Source organism: Nycticebus coucang, chromosome 14 (genome assembly GCF_027406575.1).
Source record: "Nycticebus coucang isolate mNycCou1 chromosome 14, mNycCou1.pri, whole genome shotgun sequence".
Lineage (NCBI taxonomy): Eukaryota > Metazoa > Chordata > Mammalia > Primates > Lorisidae > Nycticebus > Nycticebus coucang.
The window spans coordinates 10,277,138-10,303,046 of NC_069793.1; the positions used below are offsets into that span (position 1 = coordinate 10,277,138).

General features: G+C 40.2%; 1 protein-coding gene across 3 annotated transcripts; it reads left to right on the forward strand.

Moving 5' to 3' along the window:
• The first annotated feature begins 1,843 nt into the window (after positions 1–1,843).
• LOC128565629 (steroid transmembrane transporter SLC22A24-like) lies at positions 1,844–25,458 on the forward strand. Of its 3 annotated transcripts, none has more exons than XM_053562227.1 (10): positions 1,844–2,508; positions 3,702–3,805; positions 8,156–8,310; positions 8,411–8,579; positions 15,611–15,734; positions 16,067–16,161; positions 19,977–20,191; positions 22,619–22,727; positions 23,726–23,929; positions 24,866–25,458. In XM_053562227.1, exons 1-10 carry the CDS (start codon positions 2,110–2,112, stop codon positions 24,924–24,926), a joined length of 1,635 nt encoding a protein of 544 aa, XP_053418202.1. In that variant the 5' UTR covers positions 1,844–2,109; the 3' UTR covers positions 24,927–25,458. The 3 variants fall into 3 exon arrangements, with proteins under 3 accessions (XP_053418202.1, XP_053418200.1, XP_053418201.1); XM_053562225.1 differs by having other exon boundaries at positions 1,845–2,508; positions 16,046–16,161; XM_053562226.1 differs by having other exon boundaries at positions 1,847–2,508; positions 16,046–16,161; positions 24,869–25,458.
• The last annotated feature ends 451 nt before the right edge of the window (positions 25,459–25,909 follow it).

Consider the following 25,909-nt stretch of genomic DNA (forward strand, 5'->3'; position numbering starts at 1 on the left):
GAGAATTTTCAGGTGGGTGTTTGTGTGGTTATGCGGTTTCCTAATTACCTTTTTCAATCTAGCCACCAGGCTAGTCTTTCCTGCTAGATTTTATTATGGTTTATACCCACTCCTCCACTAAAGTAAACAGAGCACATTATAAGGCTTCACTCTCTCACATTTATCCTGGAAACCAAGGGAAGTAATGCCCATCTCGCTGTTTCTATACAGCATTGGTAAGATTAGTAAAATAGAAATGTGATTGTAGAACCCTGTTATGGGTTGAATCATATTCTTCCAAAATTCTTATGTTGAGATCCCAGCCAACTGTATTTGCAGATTAGCTACAATGAGGCCCCGAGAGTAGTATCCTAATCCAGTGTGACTGGTGTCCTCATAAGAAGAAAAGGAGACACCAGGTGTGCACACGCGTAGCAGGAAGGCCACCTGAGGACACAGCAAGAAAGCAGCAATCTGGGAGCCATAGAGAGGCCTTAGAGGAAATCAAAAACATCGATACCTTTATCTTAGAATTCTAGCATCCAGAACTGTCAGAAAACGAATTCCTCTTTCAAGTGACCCAGTCTGTGGTATTTTGTTGTGGCGGCTTTAGTGAACTAAGACGTACCCTCGCCAATACTTCACAGCAGCACCCAGTGGCTCTTTAGCTCTCTCCTTTGCAATCAATCCCTCAGAGTTCTTTACTGAAAGAGAATCTTTGCAGGCTGGACAGGAATCCACACTTTAAGGTGTTCCACAGGTGATGAATTTGACATTCCAGAAAAACACACTCTAGTCTTCAGAATAAATTCCAGGGGGGATTGTATATTTGAGGGGTTATGTTATTAAACTACGATCACCCATTACCACCCTGTATGTTCATTAGCTTCTGGCGCATGTATGTGCACGGATAAGGCCATAGCCTTTTACTGTAATGACGGACATGTTACCCGCTCTTCACAAATTTGCTCTTTTCCACTCTTCATCTACTGCTTTATTGCCTCTAGAATTTTCTATCCAGAGGAGCCAAAGTCAATTTTTACAGGGGTGACTTATCTTCCTCACAACATCTTCCAGGGAATGATAAAAACAATTTCCCTTTAATTCTTTAGCAGCCCACTGTTATCTCCTTGTGCTTATCTTATGACATTTTAATAAAAATTGTTATGTACATGCCCTTATTATCTGTAACATGACACTTGTCACATTGACTTCAAGTTTTGTTTATAAACTTACAAGTACGTAAGTGAAATATTTAAGTTAATTACGTTGCTTTTTTTATAGTCATAGAAGCAGAAAATCTAAATTATTATTTGCAAGAATTAACAAATCTAGTGAAATAAACTACTAATGACAAGGCTATTTCCCAGCCAGGTTGGTGGCTCATGACTGTAAACCCAGCACTTTGTGACACTGAGCTTGGAAGATCACTTGACACCAGGAACTCAACACCAGCCTTGACAACAAAGATCCTGACTCTAAAAAATTTCACAAATTAACCACACATGCTATCTAACATCTGTAGTCCCAGCTTCTCAGAATGCTGTAAGGTGGGACAATCCATGGAGCCCAGGACTTCAAGCTGTGGTGAGGGATGATGGTGCTATTGCAGTCCCCTCTGGGCAAGAGAGTGGACAACAGGGTGAGCTCTCTGAAAAAAAAAAAACACTATTCCACTCTCTTTGCTTATTATATTCATTTCACTACTTCCAAAATTTTAAAGTTCACTGTGACTCACATAATTTAAACCAAAGCAGACCTTCACTTAAAAAAAAGTCAACATTTGTACCAAGCATTCCACTTTGTTTTACTTTAACTCGTTTGGATTAACTTTTAGTCAAACTTCAGTCTCGACCAAAAAAAAGTTCCCTTCTATCTTCTTTGCTCACAAAAGGTAATAAAGCAGTTTTGCTTTTATGTTTCCAATATTTCTTTCATAATACAATATTTCTTTCTGAAACTCCTTGCACTGCTCTGCTATAGTTGAGTGACCAGGCCCATCGAGGAGAAAGTGGTGTCTGGATCAACACAGGATTACTGCACCTTAGTAGAAGTGGAACCTCTTCTACTTCTGAATTGAACTCCATAAGCTCACTGTGCTAACACCTGGGGATCGCCTGTTCAGCCCCGATGGCCTTTGAAGTGCTCCTGGATCAGGTAGGAAGCCTGGGGAGATTCCAGATCCTTCAGCTGGCTTTCTTATGTATCATCAGCATCCTGCTGTATCCTCATATCCTGCTGGAGAACTTCACTGCAGCCATCCCTGGTCATCGCTGCTGGGTCCACATCCTCGACAATGACACTATCTCTGACAATGACACTGGGACCCTCAGCCAAGATGCCCTCCTGAGAGTCTCCATCCCACTGGATTCCAACCTGAGGCCAGAGAAGTGTCGTCGTTTCGTCCATCCCCAGTGGCAGCTCCTTTACCCAAATGGGAGCTTCTCCAACATGAGTGAGCCAGACACAGAGCCCTGTGTGGACGGCTGGGTGTATGACCGAAGCTTCTCCTCCACCATTGTGACTGAGGTAGGAAACTGCATGTTCTGCTTGTGTGATTGTCGTGTTTAGAGGCAACACAAAGAATGCAATTGCTTCGCACATTTAGTCCCCAGATGGGTGCTGCAGTCAGCCCTTTCTTTCCTTTCCTTTTTTTTGTTTTTGTTTTTGTTTTTGTTTTTTGAGACAGAGTCTCACTGTTGCCCTCCGTAGAGGGCCGTGGCGTCACAGCTCATAGCAACCTCAAACTCTTGGGCTTAAGCGATTCTCTTGCCTCAGCCTCCCAAGTACCTGGGACTACAGGCACCCACCACAATGCCCAGCTATTTTTTGTTGCAGTTATTGTTGTTAAGCTGGCCGAGGCTGGTTTTGAACCCATGAGCCTCAGTGCATGTGGCTGGCGCCATAACCAGTGGGCTACGGGCACTGAGCCAGCCCTTTCTTCATTCCTTCAGCTTGTAGCAATCGCTTATCTGCACTATGATGCAGTCAAGTGTATGAGTATTAAGGCTAATATATTGAACAAGCTAAGTATAAACTGATTTCTATCATTGATTCTTATGAGAAAGACCTAGAAAAATGTTAGATAGGTTAGTGGTTCTCAATAATCATTGCAAAACTGATATGCAGAGCAAATAACCGGAACCTCTGGGCATAGGATCCAGGTGCCAGGATTTCTCAAGTTTTCTGAATGATTCGGTATGTGCCCAAAGATGAGATTTATTACAGTGTTTGAAATCACAAGTAAATGAAGCCAAGGCAAGGTCCCTTATGTTCCCTACAAGATTAGGATGACCTTCCTAGAAAAAAACACTGGGTTTTTCCATATGGGGTTTTTTTTTACATTTTGGTAAAGGTAACTTTTTATCTGTGATTTCATGTTTTTAAATGTAACTCTTAAAGAACGTATATAAGTTAGTGCAATTCAGGGAGTGTGAAGATAAAATGAATAGAGACATAGACACAGGCATAAAGGCTGTTGGAAGGTTGTGAGGCCAGAGAAAGAGCCAGCGGCATTTGAAGGCTTGAGATTAGTTCAGTACTGTCAGAGTGTGGGCTACCAGAGGAGAGTGTCTGTAGACGAAGCTGGAGAGGGAGGCAGGACGATCACAGCAGAGGCTCATGCACATCCTATATGCTCGAGTTTGGAGTCTGGAGTCAGTGTCCACTAAAGGGCTCACAGTCCTCCCCGGCTCCACTGTGCTGCTTTCCTTCTCTTCCAGTGGGACCTGGTGTGTGAATCTGAGTCACAGAAATCACTGGTTCAGTCCCTACTTATGGCTGGGTCATTGCTGGGAAGTCCGGTGTATGGTTATCTATCAGACAGGTAAGTGTCACCTCATTACATTGGGAGTGTTTATCAGAGGATATATATGTGTGTACCTTGCATTATGCTATGTGCTGACCTCTATTTCTGACTCCATAGAGCTAAAACTGAATAGGAATGCTTGATATGTGAACCAGAAATCATAGTTAGGTATGAGAACTCTATTAATTATAGTGCATAAAGGAAGACCCAAAAGTATAAATCAAGGTTAACAAAATTGCAGGACGACGTTTTCAGGGTAGATCACAGAATTCTAGGTTTATAACTATGAGTTGGTTCCATACAAGGAGAAGAAGGGGGTTTGAGGCAGAAGGTAGCTGCATGTTTCAAAGCACAAATTGTGAAGCATTGTTACTGCCCTTGGCAACATTCTGAACCACCTAGGCTTGTGAGGGAAATGATAATGGACACTTTCATATTTTTTTTTTCAGGTTAATGTGAGGGTACAAATAACCAGGTCAAAATGTTTGAATTTGTTAGGTACATTCCCTCTTGTAGTTGGGTCCCGCCCTCAAAAAGCGTGCCAAACATCCCAGCGGTGTGCACCTTCCGTTCCCCCTCTTCCCACCTTGAACTGAAATGACTTTTTATCCTCTGTGGGCATGCATTAGATCATCTACTGGCTTCATATCAGTGTAGGGCACATTGGATACTTGCTTTTCCATTCTTGAGATGCTTTACTACGAAGAATGTGTTTCAATTCCATCCAGGTTAGTACTAAAAATGCGAAGTCACAGTCTTTTATGGCTGAATATATTCCATAGTACCCATATACCACAATCTGTTAACCCATCCCTGAGATGATGGCCCTTGAGGTTGTTTCCACATTTTGGCTAATGCAAATTGAGCTACAATAAACTGTCGAAAGCAAATGTCCTCATGATAGAAGGATTTTTTTCTTCTGGGTAGATGCCTAGTAATGGGATTGCGGGTTCAAAGGGGAGATCTAATTTGAGCTCTTTGAGGATTCTCCATACTTCTTTCCAAAGAGGCTGTATCAGTTTGCAGTCCCACCAAAAGTGTACAAGTGTCCCTCTCTCTCCGCATCCACACCAGCATCTGCAGCTTTGGGACTTTGTGATGTGGGCTAATCTTACTGCTGTTAGGTGACATCTCAGGGTGCTTTTGATTTGCATTTCTCTGATGATTAGGCACAATGAACATTTTTTCGTATGTTTGCTAGCCATTCGCCTGTGTTCCTCAGAGAAGGTTCTGTTCGTGTCTCTTACCATCGTGGACACTGTTAGATTGCTCATCATTTCACACCTGGGGTTTGGGGCCCACGTGCAGTGAGAATCACTCACGTGTGATGGGATTCACTCGCGTTAAGAGGGAGTCACTCACGTGCAGTGGAAATGCTGACCCTTGTAAAATGCCTTTAATAAGTCATTTTTGTAACCAGGAAAGAAGCATAATATTTAGAACCTAGGGTGACATGGGTTGGGGATGAGGACTGTGGGGATTCCTGAGTCCTGGAAGAGTTTTTCTGGAGGCTGTCATCGACCCATCATACAGGCATGTCTCCCGCCAGGATACTGAGGGCACCTTAAGTGCTCAAGGGCATCTGGTAATCTTGGTTAAAAACCGTGACCTTGGTTGCTGTGCCGCCACCGCCCGAGTCACGATCTGCGATCCTCTGCAGCTCTTTGCAGTCGCTGGCTTCACTTCCTTCTTCTCTTCCTGCTGAGCCTCTTGCTTCCCAGCACTATGACCCTGGTCTATGCCCCGCCGCGGGACCCGCTGGTGCTGGCTGGCGGCCTTGGCTGCTTGACTTTTCCGCCCGCAGCTTCTTGGGGCGGAACTACATTATAGTTTTGTTAGGAAAGTATGTATTTTTCCCTGCCCACATGGCAGGAGTTTTGTACATATATAATGGAGAAATTCTAAGTGTGTGCTAAAGCACATGGAAGACTGATATATTTGCACAGAGTATGGAGATTTTTTTTTCTTTTTCACGAAACAGCTGTCAAATCTCAAGGTTAAGATCTCAATGTGAACAATTTACTGATGCACTACTGAAGTTTAAATCTGTGGCACAATCATTGTAAACATGGGGTTTGTTTCTCTAAATTGATTTCTGCCTACTAAACTGTAATTACTGGAAAATTCCTGTTCCCATTTTACCAAACTTAATATCTGGCTTTTGGTATATATCCATTCAAATTTAAAATGCCTCTAATTTTAATGCCAACAAATTGGTTGTAATCAAATTTTAAAATAATAATAATTTGGCTCTCCCCTTTAAAAATAACTGTGACCTTTGAGTTCATTACAGTTATATATATCCTGCATAGATTTCTGCATCAGAGCATTTACTTTCTTTCCTTTATTGTTCTACTTTTAATTATTTCATATACATAATCCTTATGCATTTTCATACGATTCAACACATTATGATAGAGGCATACAGTTTGTAATCATCAAATCAGGGTAATTGGGATATCCATCATCTCAAGCATTTACCATATAGATGCCTAAAACCCATTCAATAAAATTCAGCATGCTTTCATGAAAAAAAATGCTGAAAAACCTGGGCATAGAAAAAAACATACTTTAACACAGTAGAAGACGTATATAACAAATCCACACTTAGTTTCTTACAGAATAGGGAAAAGCAAAGTCTTTCCTGTACAAGTGCAACAAAAACACAGAGGCCCACTTTCACGACTTTATTCACCACAGAGCTATTTATCCAAGCTCTTTCTTAATTTTTGCATTTTACCAATAACCTTGAAGATCTACTTACAATTTTGTGTGTAGAACTAGTCTGTTGTTCAAAACTCCTCTTCAGCTTCCCATAGGACCCCAAACACTTTTTCCCTAGTCTCACCCCCAGTGACACATTTCCTGTCTCCATCCCTAACACCATACTGATCTCTAATATTAACATCTTGATATATGTGTCTTTACTGTGAGACTTTTTTACATACAGGCTTTAATTTCTATAGCAATTTTCAATTTACAAATATTGAATACAAACCACAGAGAGTCCCCATATACTCCCTGTCACAAAGTCTACCTTATTAGTAGTACTGCAATACTGTGGTACATTGGTTACAATTGATAAGCCAATATTGATACATTATTGACTAAGGTTCATAGTTTAAATTAGGCCACACTTGTTTTGTTCAGTTTTAGGCATTTCAGCAAACGTATAAAGTCATGTATCCATCATTACAATAGCTCCCTCAAAATGACCTATGTAACACCTGTTTATCCCTCCCTCTGAACCCAGGGCAACCACTACCCTGAGAATTTATTTACCACATACAGATTTTCATTATAATTACTGACTTTTCATTTCTTCAATTTCAAGTGATTGCCTCTCCATCATGATCTGTATCACAGGCTATGTTAACCAGTGTGATGAAAATATGTCAAATGGTCTATAAAACCAGTGTATGGTGCCCCATGATCGCATTAATGTACACAGCTATGATTTAATAAGAAAAACAAGAACTTTTTGAAAAAAAATTTCATTGTATTCTGAATTGAATCATAAAAATTTAGTAATAAAACACAGGTTGTATAAACACTCACAAAGGTACACATTCTATAAGAATGATAAGGAAGTAAATTGCAAAAGTAACACATGGCATAGAACAGGTGTCAAAAACTAAAGTTTGTTCATCTGTTGTCACTACCAGGAATTCAGAATGAACTCGGGTACCTGATTCAAAGCTGGCTTCACATGTGGTAGCCATCCTACCAACCGTGGCACACCTATTAATAATTACCATTCCTTTTGTTTATCTTTCCCTTCCTTGCTCCTTATGCTCTTTCTCACCTCATCCTCTCCTCTGTGAACTTTCCATTAATTCCTGAACTCAGGGATAGAGAGGCTGAATTATACTCTGTTTGAACTGAAAATGGAAACAAAGCTGAGAGTGGTGGCTGTACAGTCGATCTGCAAGTTTTATGTACTGTCTTTTGCCTCTTCCATTCACATAAGTTTACCCTTTACCTTCAGAGTATAGAGGCCCAAGTTCAGATTTCTTGATTTCATCTAAGTACAGTGCACAAATCCACTATTTTCAATGTATATGATTTTATAATGAGTGTTTTTTACAACTTCCCACATTTCCTTTTATTTTATACACTTTCACATGGCATCATATCCTCCCGGTGGTAGTGCAAGAGCTTTGACGAAGCTCTCATATTGACAAGTAGACAGGGTTACTTTCACCAGAGATTTCTGCTGTTTACTAATAAAACCTTTCCACTAGGTCTCAAGGGGTATGCTCCAGTCGTGAAACATTAATCCTAAATTTCAAGATGTTCCTTCAGTGTCAAGATTTCCACCTACACTTTTTGTTCCTAAATAAGCTTATCTAGTTCAATATTTCTTAGGTTTGGACGGAAGATTATATGCACCTGGTGTCTCCTCCAGGTGGCCGTCTGTGACACCTGTGCAGCCTTGGCGCCCAACCTCTTTGTTTACTCCACACTACGCTGTTTGACAGGGTTCTGTATCATGACGATTTTGGGAAACTTCTTTTGTCAGGGTAAGTCAATAATTTGACTCTTTTCTTGTCTTTTGCCTTGAATTAACCTCGAAATTGCCCTGTGTCTGAAATTACTGTTACCATATATGTTTTCTTCCAGTGGTAGAGTGGACAAATGCCCAGTCACGATCTATGGCTATAATGCTGCTATTGACTGCCTGGAGTGCTGGGCAGATGCTCCTGGGAGGACTGGCTTTTGCCATTCGAGACTGGCGCACACTGCAACTCACCCTGTCTATACCCATGTTTGTCTTCTTCTTGTCCTTCAGGTATGGAAAATCTAATTTTCTTTTTTTTTTTGCAAATAAAGGAGGCTGTGGTGGGAACACAGAGGAGAATTCTGTCACTTGGGATTTGTCCACTCCATGGGCTGATCCTGACCCACAGTCCCTGTTACCTCCCATTATAGCACATGAGAAGCAATGAACAGAATAGAATAACTAAGTATCTGGACATCTGTCAGATGCAATCATTGTTGTATAGCACACAGAAATATCCTTAACTACTTCTGCATGTTACAAAAAGACACATACTTATTCTTGAAGCAAATATATTACTGATGTGACTTTGGGAACGTTATGTGATGGAGACGATTTGGGGATGTTTGTCATTGTAAGTGGGAGTGTAAAAGGAAAGGGCAGAATATGATGTAAGACAGCGGACTAAAGCACCCTGCATTCACAGCTCTCAAGGGATCAGAAATTGTGGGTAAAGACTAACCCACGGAGTGATGTTTTGGGAGCAAGTATTGTGAATCATTGCAGAACCAACTAGAGAAGTGCAACTCAGAGAGAGAGGCGGGGTGGTGTAATTAATTAGTTCAGCAAGATTGGAAGGTACCTGAACAAAGTGTCCACAAGTGGGAAAGTGTTAGGGAAGAGATCATGGGGCTCCACTCTCCCACAGTGGACACCATAACACAAGCTTTGAGGGGCTCCCCCAGCACCACAGGCCTCAGAACTGAGTAGGAAGCTATTTGGACACTGCACCAGCATTGCACCAGAGCAGATACACGGTGCCTGCCTATAGCATAAAAAGTTCATGAATATATGTTTTGTATGTTATATGTGTTATATTATATGCTGTGTTCTTATAATATAATAAGCCAAAGAGAAGAAACTGTTAAGAAAATCATAAGGAAAAGAAGTCAATTTACTATTCATTAAGTGGAATGAGATCATCATAAACATCTTTCTCCTTGTCATCTTCACATGACGTAGCCTGAGAAGGAAGAGGAAGATGAGGGGTTAGTCTTGGTGCCTGAGGGGTGACAGACATAGGAGAGGTGGAGGAGGTGGAAGGGGATACCAGAGGGACAGGCACACTTGCTGCCATTTCATTTTCGAAAACTCACATATATTGAAACTTCATAGTTCAAAACTATATTATTCAAAGGACAACTATATCTTTCATGGTTTCTATTTTTTTATTTTTATTTTTTTTTGTGGTTTTTGGCCCGGGCTGGGTTTGAACCCGCCACCTCCGGCATATGGGACCGGCGCCCTACTCCCTGAGCCACAGGCGTCACCCTTTTTTTTTTATTATTGTTAAATCATAGCTGTGTACATTAATGCGATCATGGGGCACCATACACTGGTTTTATAGACTGTTTGACACAGCCTTCCTGGCATTTTCTTAGTTATTGTGTTAAGACATTTATATTCTACATTTACTAAGTTTCACATGTACCCTTGTAAGACGCACCACAGGTGTAGTCCCACCAATCACCCTCCCTCCGCCCATTCACCCTCCTCCCTCCTCTCCCTCTCCCCCTTCCCCCTATTCTTAGGTTATAACTGGGTTATAGCTTTCATGTGAAAGCCATAAATTAGTTTCATAGTAGGGCTGAGTACATTAGATACTTCTTCTTCCATTCTTGAGATACTTTACTAAGAGTATGTTCCAGCTCCATCCATGTAAACATGAAAGGGGTAAAGTCTCCATCTTTCTTTAAGGCTGCATAATATTCCATGATGTACATATACCACAATTGATTTTTTTTTTGATACTGTTCAAACTGTTTACCACAATTTATTAATCTATTCGTGGATTGATGGGCACTTGGGCTTTTTCCGTGACTTAGTGATTATGAATTGGGCTGCAATAAACATTCTGGTACAAATATCTTTGTTATGAAGTGATTTTTGGTCTTCTGGGTATATACCTAGTAGAGAAATTATAGGATTGAATGGCAGATCTATTTTTAGATCTCTAAGTGTTCTCCAAACATCTTTCCAAAAGGAATGTATTATTTTTTTTTCTTTGAGACAGAGTCTCACTATGTCACCCTCGGTAGAGGGCCATGGAGTCACAGTTCACAGCAACCTGGAACTCTTGGGCTGAAGCGATTCTCTTGCCTCAGGCTCCCAGGTAGCTGGGACTACAGGCGCCTGCCACACACCTGTAGTCCCAGCTATTTTTTTGTTGTAATTTTCATTGTTGTTTGGCAGGCCCAGGCTGGGTTCAAACCCAACCAGCTCCAGTGTATGTGGCCGGCACCCTAGCCACTGAGCTACAGGCACCAAGCCATCTTTCATGGTTTCCAAAAGCTTCAACATATTCCTGGTTGTCTAGAAGGTCATGTGCATGTCTACAGATGTATGCATGCTCACGAAAGTCCTGAAAAGGCCCTGAGCCCTCACCTCCTGGTGATCTTGAGGCTCTGAATATGCAATGAGTGGAGGCTAAGGCAGAATATTAAATTGCATGGTTGACTGATAAAGGTATATCTCAACACATTCTCACAGCCTCTCAATAAAGACTGGGTTATTTGCTGGTTGTAGGCAATTAACTCATTGGATGACCACTAAGCTAACCAGTGGAGATTGCATAGGCCATCCATGAATAATAGAGATTTTATACAATTAATTCACAGAAAGCCACTGCCCTAATACATAAAGCACCAGGAACAACAGCAACAAACACTCTGAAGCATATCCAATGTTGCTATATTTTATTGTTCGAAGGCTTGGGTTTCAACCATGTTAGAAGCTATTGAATGAACTAAGAAAGTATGACTCCTACCCAGGAAGAAGAGGCCATCACTATAAACTCTGTGTGAGGAAAGCCAGATGCTGGCTGATTAGAAAAGGCTTTAAATCAGCTCTTTTAAATGTGGCAAAAGAAACTAATTAAAAGAAACCAATTCTACAGAAGTAAGGAAAAATATTAAAAAGATGTCTCCAAATAGAAACTCTAGCACTGAAATGCAAGAAGTGAAAAATTCACTGGATGGCCTAAGAAGAATTGAGGAGGCAGAAAATAATCATAGCACGTGAGGATAGATTATTGAGGCTGTGTAGTTCAATGAACAAGAACATGAATTAAGAAAAATGAGGAGAGTGTGCCAGTTTGTGGGACAGTATCAAGTGTATCACCATATACATTGGACAGGTCCCAGAAGGAAAGGTTAGCGAAAAAGGATGAAGCTGAATTTAAGAAATAAAAGCCCCCCAAGAAACAAATATGATGGAAAGATTCACCTATGTGTACACCCAAGAAACTCAAACATTCCAAATAGATACACTCAAAAGATCCACACTTTGGCACAGCGTAATCCATCTTCCAAAATCCAACGACCGACTGTGGATATTCTGTGGATAAAAGCTAGAGAAAGCTGGCATTTCTGAAGACTCCAGCATGATCCAGCCCTGGGCCTCAGCCCCTCCACTGCCATACACACCTAAGGTGGCATGGGGGCGCTGGAATGTCCAGCAGAATAGATGAGAAACTGATCTGGGAAATGTCTAGCTAGAAATCAGCAGTTTAGAGACAAAACTAAAACTAAAAAGCAACTGACAATTACCCTTCAGCTGCAGCTATGTAAACTATGGGCTGTAACTTTTCCTCATTAAAACCTACCAGTTCCCTATGATCTGTAGTTTAGTGCTCCTCTGTCCTTCACCCTGATAGCTCTCTTCCATGAACAAAAGACTGCCTGTTTAATTGAAACATGAGCTGATACCTTTTCACTTTTTTACTTATATATGCACGACCCCAAAAAAACCTGATAAAAAGGCCTTGAATAATTGGGTAAAGGCAGCACCTGTCAGCCTTGCTGATGGCTGATATGATGTTGCTGTAGTCTCCCACAAGTCAAGAAACGTGTGTGAATTCACCATGCCTTCTCTCCCTTTGTCTGCTGGACCCAAGCAGATGGATAAAGACCTACATGGGGAACTCTCAGTCTGCCATGCTGTGGCTCAGTTCCTGGGTCACAACAATGTTCAAAGCATTGAAAACAAAAAATCTTTCCAAAACAAATTCTACATCTGACAAAACTATCATAATTGGTCTCTTTTCAAGTGCTTGTATACTTTTTCTAGAGAAATGTCTTTTGAAGTCTTTTGCTTATTTTTGAATTGGATTGGGTTTTGTTATTCTTATTGTTTTAATTTTAGGCGTTCCTTCTATATTCTAGATATTAATCGCTTATCAAATGTATAATTTCCAAGTGTTTTTGCCACTATGCGTGTTGCCTTCTTACTCTCCTGATAATGTATTGCCATTGTTGTTATTGTTGTGACTTTGCTGTCATCTCTGAGAAATCATACCCAAATACTATGTCAACAACATTTTACCTTTATATGCTTCTAACATTTTGATACGTTTAAGTCTTTGCTTTAAGGTCTTATTAATTAATTCTGCATATGGAATAGGAAGTGCTCACCTCTGTTCTTTTGCACGCATATATTCATTTTTTCCACCCCCATTTGTTGAAAAGGCTATTCGGTCCCATTAAGACTCTTGTCAAAAAGTATTTGGACATGTATGTTAGAGTTTGTATCTGGCCTCCCTATTCTGTTCCACTGGTAGTGCCACACTGTTTTGATTACTGTTGCTTTGTAGTAAGTATTGGATTTAGAAGTACGAGTCTTCCACTCCTGTTCTTCTTTTGAAAGATTGCTTTGTCTATTTGGGCTCCATTGAGATTCCATTTGAAATTTAGGTAGAGTGTTTCAGAAAAATATGTCATCAGCATTTTCATAGGGATTGCATGTGCAGATTGCTTTAAATAGTTTCATCCAGATATATAAAATGTATTTCTATTTGTTTTGTCTTTTTTGAGTTTTTTCAGTATTGTTTGTAACCCTCATTCTACAACTCTATAACCTCCTTGGTTAACTTAATTTATAAGTATTTTATTCTTGTGTGTCCTACTGTAAATGAAATTCTTTTGTAAGTTCTTATTCAGACTTTTCAATGTTAGTATATAGAAACAACTGATTTTTGCATGTTTACTTCATATTCTGTTTCTTGGAGGAATTTGTTAGTGGTAACAGTTTTTGTGGAATCTTTTGTATTCTCTAAGTATTAGTTTATATCATCTGCAATTAGAGATAATTTGGCCTCTTTCATCACTCTGGTAAGAACTTTCAGTACACTCCCGAATAGAAGTCATGGAAGTAGGTATCTTGACTTATTCCTGATCTCAATGGAAAACTATTGCTATTTCATCACTGGGTATAATGTTCACCTTAGATTTTTAGAATATGACATTCATCATGTTGAGACAGTTCCCTTGTAACCTTTTCTTGAGTGTTTTTTTAATCATAAACTAGGTGTTAATTTGCTTTTATTCCACCAAATTCAATGACCATGTGGGTTTTTTAATTTGTTATGTTAATGGAGTATAGGAGTATATTATGGTGATGGATTTTTGCATGTTGAAACATTATTGCAATCAATAATGAATACCAATTGAGCATAGTGTATGATCCCCTCAGCATGCTGCTGAATTGGTTTGTTATTCTTACCTTGTGGGTTTTTCCATCAAAGTCTATTAAAAGAAAGAAATATCCAATGTACTCAGTACTACTCTGAAACCAATTTATAATCACTCACACTTGCATATGAAAAATGAAACACAACTATAGCCTAGGATGAAGGAGGGAAGGAGAGTGAGAGGGGAAGGTAGGGGGTGGGTCGATAGACAGACAGTTAGTAGGGGGACCAAACCTATGGAGCATATAGCAAGTACAAGTTGGATCTATCAGGTGTAGAACACAAATGACTTCAAGCTGTAATTGGGTAAATGAGGTGAAGGCTATGTTGATTAGTAGATGTAAGCACTCCAATGTGTATAAATAATCAACACATTGAATCCCATAATGGCGTAAATGTATTCATGATCTATGTACAAATGACTTAATAAAAAAAAAAAGTCTGTAAGTATGTAGGGACAGACAAAGGTCTTTGGGCTTTCTCGCCCATGGCCTTGCGTGTGTAATAAAATAAATTTGTCTGGGCTTTGTATGTATGGTCTTGTCAGAAGGCACCACGTGTTCCCAGCCAGCCATGAGTGCATAGTGATGTCATGCTCATGTAGCTGCTCCTTGGCATGTTACCACTTTTGTTCCCCTGCATAGAAGATATACGGGATCTTCCCCTTGTGTGGATGGCATGGATTGTGGACAAACCATGTAACTCAGTTCTCTGGCCACTCTAGGAGCTAGATAAGGATAGACCTTGCATATAGGTCACCAGACTTTCTCTCTGGTCTGTCTGTATTAGAACCCCAACATTACTAAGGGATATGGTTTTATAATGTTCTTATTGTCTGTTCGGCTGGATTTTAGATAAGGGTGATACCGGATTCATGAAATGCCAAAACTAATCAGAATTTGAATTATAACATTTATGAAGTATCCAGTAGGAAAAAAATCCATAAAGACAGAAAGTAGATAAATGCTTACCATGAACTGGGGAAAAGCAATGGGGACTGAATGAGATTGGAATTTCTTCGGGGTGATGAAAATGTTCTGGAATTAGGTAGTGGCAATGTTTGTATAATATTGTGGTTATGTTTAAAGCCACTAAATTGTAGCCAGGCATTGTGGTAGGTGCCTGTAGTCTCAGCTAGGTGGGAGGCTGAGGCAGAGAATCACTTTCTCACAAGAGAAAGCCCAAGAGTTGGAGGTTGCTGTGAGCTGTGATGCCACAGCACTCTATCAAGGGCAACATAGTGAGACTCTGTCTCGAAAAAAAACCTAATTGTGCCCAGAAAGAAAGGTTAATTTTATGGTATATAATTTATATGTTAATAGCAAAACTAGGGATTCAAATAAATGGTTTACATGATATCGTCACTACTCACATTTCTCTATAAATACTTGAACACTTATTGATGGCCAGAAACACCCTTCCTCTTGGGAGTCCAATGGAGGGATGACTTAGTTAGAAATGACTCTACTGCAATTTATAAAATCTATATTAAATGACAGGAAAAGAAAACTCAGGTTAAAGGGAATTTCACAAATAAACAAATATTTCCTGTACCTACCTGGTCTTCTTTTCTCAGGTGGATGGTGGAGTCTGCTCAGTGGCTGATTATCAACAATCAGCCAGATGAGGGCTTAAAGGAACTCAGAAGAGTTGCACACATAAATGGAAAAAAGAATACGGAAGAGACCTTGACCATTGAGGTGATCTGGAAAGGGGAGCTGGTTATGAGGGTGAAATGAAAATACGACTTTATAGCCACACTAGTCTGAGTTCCTGGGGTGAATACATTTCCAGAATTAGAATCCTGTGAGTGGGGCCTTATGTCTCTGTCCAACCTTTAAAATGCCTGAAATTACCAGCCATTAAATAAGGACAAGGGTGTCATATTCACCCTACAGAGAAATTTCCTTGAGGATTGTAGACAATATGTCCTGCTCATCACCTTGTAATTAGCAAAAAGCCTGGAACATTATTGACATCTCAGAAATGCTTATTATTTTTGGTGTTGAAGTTTCTAAGCTCCACCATGCAGGAGGAGTTGGATAGAGCCCAGATCAAAGCATCAATTTCCTGCTTATTCCGTGCACCTAAACTGAGAATCAGAGTCCTTTGCCTGTCTGTTGTGAGGTAAGCTCCATTTGGTGGTAATTAATTTTAAAATATTAGTTATGTGAATGTATTCCTTCCTTCAATAGTATTAGCAGCAGCATTGTAGAGGATGATTAATACATAAGAACAAACATTATCAAAATGTATGGCTTTAAGTGTCACATTTTAAGATAGTCTACTATGATCAGACGACTCAGTGGGACCTAATTTAAACTGCACAAAGTGTTCATTTAGATAGATTATAATCTATAAAACCATGTAGCCGTTACCTATAAAACCATGCACCTATCAACATTCTTGAATCATCTCTTCCATCTCCTTTTCTCCCAAATTAATTCTTGCCCACATGTAACAGCTCTTCTTACCTCTTTTCCAATAGATTACATTTGCCTACACCTAAATTTGGTATGAATGGAATCATACTATATATACACCTTTTATTTATGGGAAATTCACCAATTTTTTTGCATCGCTATACTTTGCCTTTTTGATCGTAAGTCATGTATATGAATATGCTATCAGTTATTTAGCCATAGTGCTTCTCTGAATGATGGATTTTCTCATTAGCAGGCCACTGTGAGTTTCTGGTTTTTAAGGCCTGTATAAATCTCTCTATAGAAACATACCAAACAGTATTCCCAAAGTGGGTTTACAACTATACACTCCCATCATCAAGTGTAAGAGCTTTGGTCATACCATATTGACACACATACGTACAATCTCTTTATACTAATAGAAGGCATTAGTATGTGATGATATTAATTATTATGAGTTACTTTAAGTTAGCTATTTAAAGGGACATAGACGTTAGTGCATTGTAAAATAAATTTGCATTTTCCTGATGAATGATGGTGAAGACTTCCCTGTCTTGCCTAGACTACATTCATTTTTATTAGTGTCACTTTTTTATTTACATCACTTTTAGATTTTTTTTTAATTGTTTGGGATTCATTGAGGGTACAAAGAATTAGATTACACTGATTGCATTTGTTAGGTAAAGTTCCTCTTACGATTGTGTCCTGCCCTCAAGAGATGTGCCATACACCATGACCCCCCAATCCCTACTCTCTTCCCCTCTACCTGCTCGCGCATTCCCCTACCTGCTCCCTCATTCCCCTACTCCCCACCATATATTAGGTCATCTACTGACTTCATACTGGAATTGAGTACATTGGACTCTTGCTTCTCCGTTCTTGTGATGCTTTACTAAGAAGAATGCTTTCAACCTCAATCCAAGTTAATACAAAAGATGTAAAATCTACATCTATTTTAATGGCTGAATAGTATTCCATGGTATACATATACCACAGCTTGTTAATCCATTCCTGGGTTGATGGGCATTTAGGTTGTTTCCACCTTTTGGAAACTGTAAATTGAGCTGTGATAAACAGTCTAGTGTAAATGTCCTTATGATAAAATACCCTAAAGAAATAAATCATTTTCTCCTAGATGTATATTTTAAAGGTCTTTTCTCAGTCTGTGGACAACCTTTCCACTCCCTGATGGTATGTTTTGATAACCTAAATTTGTCGATTTTTATAAGACTGTCAATCAATCTTCTCTTTCATGAATAGTATTTGTGATATCCCCTTTCAGAAATAGTTGCTACCCCACGTTTACAAAGATATTTTTCTATGTTTTCTACCCAAACCTTTTTCATCCATCACATTTGTGTTGTGTATGACCCACCTCAAATTAATTTTTGTACGGGATTCTAGATTGGGGTCAAGGTTTATGTTTTCCAAATCCATTGTCAATTCACTCACCACCACTTGGTGAGAAGGCCATTGTATCCCTTTTGAGTTACTGGGGCAATTTGGATATTAGCCTGCCAACTGTATACAAGAAAATGTAGTTTCTGGACTCTGTCTTCTCTTGAATTACTTATATTTCCACCTGAAATGTTTGTACTGATTTAAGAGCAAGTCTATGTTGGCCTGAAATTTTTTTGAACAATTGTTAATTACACGTTCAATTTCTATACTAGACATAGTTTTGCTAAAATATGAATTTTCTGTCTTTCCTGTCACCTTTATCAAAATAATTAACATTGAATATTGAGAACACAGAATGTCTGATCACAAAAGAACATAATGATAACCTTTACCTCAGCCCTTCTCACCCTTCTCTTGAACCTACCCTGCAGTTTTTTCCTTATCCCCGGATGAAACTTCTGACAAGCCACATTGTATACTGTCCTTGTCGCTTATAAAAAAAACCTCCATCCTTGCACTCACCAAAATAGCCTCACTTTAATAATGGATATATTTCAGCCAAGTACTAAAACTACACCTTAGATCGTCATTCAGAGTTGGAGCTTCCAGCTCCCTGATTCAAGCTGACCTTGGACGCACTGGGGGTGGATAAGGCAGGAAGGTATTGTGGGCTATTTCTCCATCTGGTCAGGTTGTGCTTCCTCTCCACTCTTAGCCCGTGGGTCAGGTTTCCAGTTTCTGCACACTAAGGGTGGGGGAAGGAGAAGAGCTAGAGGGAAGGGAAGGTCTGAGTGTAGGTCTGAGAAAGCAGACTCCTTTCCTGGGTGCTTCGGTGCAAATCCTCTGGAGCCCTCACTGGAACGCTTGGCCTCTCACTCCATTTCCAGTGATGTAGGAATCACACTTCCTCTGTCTCCTGAAGACATTCTCTCTCCAGACCCTGCTAATTGACCTGTGTGTTAACCTAACAGCATTCACTTTTCATTCCCCAATCCTATTTTCCCATTCCTTCTTCCCACAATAAATTATTAATCAATACTCAATTCATAATTAATGAAAAGAGGTGCAGCAGAACTTGGAGACGAGAGCCGAAGCACAGAGGTTTAACAACTTTATTGAAAAGGGACAAGGACTCTCCTGCACAGGGAAAAGATGGCATTAATGCCTGGAGGCAGTTACAGACCCCTTCTGCGGGCCATAGAGGGTGGGAAATTTCCAAAGCTTGCCTAGAGAGCGATGGTGAGTTAGGGTCCTTTGTCACAAATTTCAAAGGTGGGGCCAACTAGGCCCTTTGTGTTCTTTCTTTTAGAAGGGGAGGGTGAGAATTTGCATGGGGCTGAGTTAGGCCCCCCAACAATTAATAAACAGACTCTCTCTTCTAGAGGCTATGTTAACCTATGAATAAACCCATACATCCATGCCTTATATACCTCAAGATATAATTACCTCCCAAACACTTTATTCTGATTCCTGTGCATGAAACAAATCACCTATAGTTTCCAGCTCTCACTTTAATAATGGATATAAAGCATATATATATGTGCTTAGAAATTTCAGGCCACTGCTGTACACAAACCCAGAAAACACATGACAAACTCAGCCCTATAGTGCCCTTGGAGCCTCACTCACTACGAGTAGGTGAGGAAAAGTTCTCAACACAGGAGCTGAGAAGACAGATTCACACAATGCTCAACTGCTCAAGTTTCCCTAATTTCCATAAGCAAACCCTATATCCAAACCTTTACACCCTTCAGTGCAGTGATGAGCTCAGATTTCATATTACTTTTTCTATATGAATAGTTTATAAGTTTCACTAGAATATGTGTCTATTTGATAACTCTTTCGGGGGAACCTCAATAAGTATTATGACATGGAGAACTTATTTTAACATAAAGTTCCATTATAATTTTATTTTCACTTAATAGCATTGCCTTAAAAACAAATATTCTCTGAAACACAATGAACCTACTTCTTCAACGCTGACCAAATGCATTCTGGGCCAATATTATCATCAATTGATAGTAATTTTCAAGGTAGGACTTACCTTCCCAATCTTAGGAACTGCTTATTAGGCATCAGATCTTATAAATTTGTTTCTACGCCTTTTCCTGACTTCAGATTGGCAATCACTCTGTCCCTTTATGGCCTGATACTCAACTTGCAGCACTTCGGGAGGAATATCTACCTGTTCCAGGTTCTCTTTGGAGCTGTCACACTCATAGGCAGATTTTTTCCCCTTTGGACACTGGATCATATGGGTCGTCGACCAAGCGAGGTGTTGTTCCTGCTCCTGGTAGGACTGTCCATTCTGGTCAACATCTTTGTGGGCCAAGGTGAGAGAGAAAGGAGTTTAGGGAAGGAATGTGGTTTCCCTCATTCCTCAGAGATACATTGGTCTTACTGCCTGATGACAAAAAATGCAATGTCTTTGAAAGCCAAAATATTCCCTGAAACTACCAGAGGCTATAAAACAGATTCTGACAAGTTGTTGCTGAATGTAGGATCTTACTGAGCCAATAACAGCAGGGGGTGGTTCAGGAACAGGGTTGTCTTCACCCAAGATGGATATGGACATTACTCTAATTACACCATACAATTTCTTTACAATAACTAGACACATACCTTTTGCCCACTCACACTTTTGCCAACAACTGTGGAGCAGCTAGGCACTGCAATTTTATCCCAAAGTGGGAACACGATGTTCTCATCTCTTCTGTTTTGGACATTTTTCTGATTATTAAAGCACTTCCAACTTCTCCATTCCTCATTCCTATATTTTCAGTTTTGCATTTGACATTAAATCATCATAAATGCGCCACTTTGTTAGGACAGGATTTTATTTTTTTATTTGCCCTACACTAGACTACCATGGCATAATAGCTCACAGCAACCTCAATCTCCTGGGCTGAAGTGATCCTCTTGCCTCAACCTCCCTGGGTGATTAAGGCACATGCCACCACATCCAGAAGTTTTTCTTTTTTTGTTTTCAGTAGAGATGTGGTCTCACTCATGCTCAGGCCGGTCTTTTTTTTTTTTTTTATTAAGTCATATGCATACAAGTCATGTATATAGATCATGAATACATTTATGCCTTTGTGGGATTCAATGTCTTGATTATTTGAAAAATTGGAGTGCTTACATCCTACTAATTAACATAGCTTTCACCTCTCGTTTACTCAATCACAGTGTTAAGACATTTGTGTTCAATACTGATGTAAAGCAATCCAACCACCTCTCCTTCCCAGAGTGCTAGGATTACAGGTGTGAGCCACCGTGCCTGCATAGGACCGGCTTCTTGACTTCCCTGAAATAAAACTCTGTTATCCTCAAGCAGAAAAGCAGTGTGCAGTAGGAACAGGGGAAGAGTCTCATCTTCATATGTCTCCATCCTTTTTATGATCTGTCCCTAAACATGAATCATAGTAAGCAACTGACCCAACCTTTCCTAGAATCCATGTGCCCAAATTCATAGAATGACCTTATACAGTCATAATGGGAAGGTCAGTGGTCAGCCCCCTCACCTTTCTGACAGAGCAGGAGCACAGTGGACAAGATCCCAGACTGGCGGCTCGGCACCTGTGGCTCAAGTGGCTAAGGTGCCAGCCACATACACCTGAGCTGGCGGGTTCTAATCCAGCCCGGGCCTGCCAAACAACAATGACGGCTGCAACCACAAAATAGCCAGGCATTGTGGCGGGTGCCTGTAGTCCCAGCTACTTGGGAGACAGAGGCAGGAGAATTGCTTGAGCCCAGGAGTGGTTGGAGGTTGCTGTGAGCTGTGATGCTATGGCACTCTACCCAGGGCGACAGCTTGAGGCTCTGTCTCAAAAAAAAAAATAATAATAATCCCAGGCTGGTGGGCCCCACACATCCTTTGTACCCAATGTTGCTTCCTTATGGGAGATCCCTTTCCATTGCTTTAATCCTATATTGTTTATGTTTATTGAATTTTATAAGTGTCTTTTAAATTTTTTGCTGTCGGTGTATCCCAATATGACATTATTTGTTTCCCACTAGGAGAACCAATGTGAAGTTTGCATCTTGAATTATTATTCTAGAGCTCTGTGTCTTCACACTGTCCACTGCCAAATCAACCCAGTCCTTTTATTACTATATGGTGCAATACCTTCCTCATATTATAATTTCTTCCCACACTCGTAGTTTTAATCTACTCAAGAAGTTCCTCATTCCCTTTCCAGTTTTTTTCTATATTTTTACTTTTTTTATTTCCTTTTTCATGTTAATGTGAGGGTACAAACAACTACCCTATCCAGTTTTTAACCATATTTGGCTCTATGCCCTACAGAAAGTGCAGAGAAAGTATTACACAGACCGAATAAAACAAATATTATCTGACTCCCTACTGTCAAATTTATTGACAATACTCAATGGGGCAGGAAGAGTTGAACCAATTTAAATCCTCTTATTTAATGCTTAAACCCTTGGAATTCTACAATCGGTACTTCTTATTCTACTCACCAATGCCTAACCTCCAGAATGCTACAGTGTGTCTTCAACATATTTCACATTTGCAAAGTTCTACAACAAGCTTTTTTCCTTCTTCTGTTTTAGTTTTTCTTTTTGTTTTTGTTTAGTAGGCCCAAGTGAGGTTTGAACACACCATTTGTGGTGCCAGGGGTGGCGCTCTAACCACTGAGGTACAGGCGCCCAGACTGCAGCAGAACCTTTTTACAACTACTAGGAGTTGGCAGATTTCTTCAGCCAAGACCTCCTGACTCTCACTGTCCTCTTCTCTCTAGAATTGCAGATCCTGCGTGTGGCTCTAGCAACATTGGGAGCTGGTGCTGCTTCTGCTGCTAGTAACAGCGCTGGAGTCCACCAACCTGAGCTCATCCCCACCACACTCAGGTATAAGAGCTAAAGACCATCTGCCTGGTTTCAAAACAGGACTTTCTGAACACATTATCTTTACTATGAGGTCAGCATGGTGGCTAGGCCAGCAGGGTGGCTCACACCTATAATCCCAACACTCTTTGAATTGCCTGAGCTCATTCATGGGTTTGAGACCAGCCTCAGCCACAGCTAGACATTGCCTCTAAAAATTCTCAGGTGTTGTGGCAGGCGCCTGTAGTCCCAACTACATGGGAGGCAGTGGCAAGAGGATCACTTGAGTCCAACAGTTGTGGGGTTGCTGTGAGCTATGACACCACAGCACTCCCAAGGGCAGCAAAGTGAGACTGTCTCAAAAAAAAAAAAAAAAACTTTACTATGAAGAAAAAACTGAGACTGTTAGGTGTCACGGGAATGAATTATAATAGAAATAAAGACAACTACTGATAACAACAATTCTTTAAGCTAAGTTTATGCCTCACTATGTGCCAAGCCCTTTAATGCTGCAATCCTCAACCTCTGGGTTGAGAACAGGTACCTCCCTATGGCCTGCTAGGAATGGTAGAAGAGTAGGAGATGGGCAAACAAGCAAAGCTTCATCTGTATTTACAGCCACCCCTGACACTTGCATCGACTCCTGAATTACATCCAATGTAGAGCCCTCACCCCCTGTCCTTGGACATATTGTCTTCCATGAAACTGTTCCCTGCTACCCAAAATGTTGGGGACTGCTGCTTTCACACATTATCTCATTTAATGACAATAACTACTGGATTGGTGCTATGGGTATCTCCATTTTAATACCGATGAAATAGGAGTTGGGAGCTGTTACCAACATAACACTATCAAACAATACTGAGGCCAATAGAGTAAATGTCACATGTAACAGCTTGTTGTGAAAGCCCAAGTGTTTAATAAGTATGTCGTCTTGTCTCCCATACTGACTAAGCATGACAAATGAGAACTTCCCTGTACAGATTTATGCAAGATTTTTTGTCTTTTATTTTCATTCAAAGGTCAACAGTTTCAGGAATCAATATACTCTTCGGTAGGATTGGGGCAGCACTGGCTCCTCTGTTGATGACCCTAGTGAGGTATTCTCCCCACCTGCCCTGGATTATCTATGGAGTCTCCCCCATTCTTGCTGTCCTCTTTATCCTCTTCCTCCCAGAAACCAGGAACCTGCCTCTTCCTAACACCCTAGAGGACGTGGAAAATGAGTGAGTAAATCCTCCAGCTGTCACCTAAATGGGGAGTGGCCGTGTGCTATAGCTCTGTGATGATGAAGGCCAATGACCACTTGAGCCCCTTTAGCTGTCACGTAGGCTCAGACCTGACCTATTTCTATTTGTCCCCCTATCTTTACTTCAAGGGCAGCCTCACCTCTCTGCCTCCTGGTCTGTGGCAGACTCCCCTGAGGCTCTCTAGATCACACAGACCACCTCACACCACTAGCTTTAGTAGTGAAAAGGGCTAAGGTAGCCCTATTGTGAATGACACATACTCTCTGCCCCTGTGGGAAACACACAGTCCTGTTGTTCTTTCATAATTCTGTTGAGACACAAATGCCTCATTCTCATCCCCTGACTTTAGCACCCATCAACCCAATGGGTGCTGGATATAGTACAGGAAAGGGAATGAGAGGCCTCATAGATACATACCTGATTATTGCTTCAGTCAAGGAAGAATTGTGGGTCTAGAGCACACACCAAGATCTTCCATGCAAAGATGACAATGTATCTAAAGGGTCTAGCTCTTCTTGGGATGCCTGAAAGATTAACTCAAACTGCAGCCACCAGCAACAGGAATTTTAAGGAGAGGGCATTTAAGAAAAGAAGAAAACAATTAAGGGAGGGAAAGAGAATGAACTAGACTTAAGAATTTCTCTTCACCCTTTGATTTTCCAAAAGTGTCATTGGTCAAAGGGCTAAGGATGAAATGGTGAGAGCAGCACTATGCAATGCTGCCTTTCCAGGCATACAGTGGTATCAGAGCCTTTTCCAGCACAATGATCCAAAATCCAAAGGGCCTCAGGTTACAAAGCTGATGTGTAGGCTCAGCTTGTCCTTAGGCATACAGGATAAATACACGTATTCTATACCTACTTTCACTTTTGTGTCTTGATTTTTTTTTTTTTTTGGCTTTTTCTTTTTCAGCAGAAAAGGAACAAGAAAAACAGATAAGGAAGATACTTGCTTGAAAGTAACACAATTTTAAGGCATTCCCAAGACTTCATCCAAGGCAGAGTAAAATAAGGGGAAGAACGAAGAGGATTAATACATACCTGCAAACTAGCCAAAAATACAATGGACGGATGCATGACATTTACAATGGCACTAAATGTATGAATTTCTGCAAAATAATTTCTAAGTTTTGCTAATTTCACCTGGAAATATCTTGCTTTGGGACGAAGTTTCAAACTTCAAAATTCACCTAGATATTAATAAAAGCCAAGATGATTTATGGGAAAGGACCACCTTGGAGGGACAATAGAACGGACACATCTATGAGAAGCATATACTGGACTTTGTCATAAAACTATAGTTATCTTAACTGTAACAGCAGATGCAACCTTCATTCAGAGCCATTCCATACACATAAGCACTTAGTTATCAAAGTTTGGCACCAAGAATCACTTACATGTTCAAGGATTATTCAATTAATGTTATTAATTACCACTTTGGAAATAGACTCAAAAAATTATGAGAATAGTTTGCTTTTAATAGTAAACATGTTTTTTTCCATTGCATTCTTTGTGGTTTCATGTTTTTTTAATTTATTCATTATTAAATCATAGCTGTGTACATTAATGCAATCATGGGGCACTATACACTGGTTTTATATACCATTTGACATATTTTCATCACACTGGTTAACATAGTGTGTTAACCTGGCATTTTGTTAGTTATTGTGTTGAGACATTTATATTCTACATTTACTAAGTTTCACATGTACACTTGTAAGATGCACCGTAGGTGTGGTCCCACCAATTACCCTCCCTCTGCCCACCCTCCCCCCTTCCCTTCCTTTCCCCTTTCCCCATATTCTTAGGTTATAATTGGGTTATAGCTTTCATAAAGCTATAAATTAGTTTCATAGTAGGGCTGAATATATTGTATACTTTTTCTTCCATTCTTGAGATACTTTACTAAAAAGAATATGTTCCAGCTCCATCCATGTAAACATGAAAGAGGTGAAGT

Bases quoted from the DNA above. Each gene is read 5' to 3' on its own strand.
- LOC128565629 (XM_053562225.1), top strand. From the start codon at position 2,110: ATGGCCTTTGAAGTGCTCCTGGATCAGGTAGGAAGCCTGGGGAGATTC. The intron at 2,509-3,701 runs GTAGGAAACTGC...CTTCTCTTCCAG, and splicing joins CCTCCACCATTGTGACTGAG to TGGGACCTGGTGTGTGAATC. The intron at 15,735-16,045 runs GTGATCTGGAAA...TTGGTGTTGAAG, and splicing joins AAGAGACCTTGACCATTGAG to TTTCTAAGCTCCACCATGCA.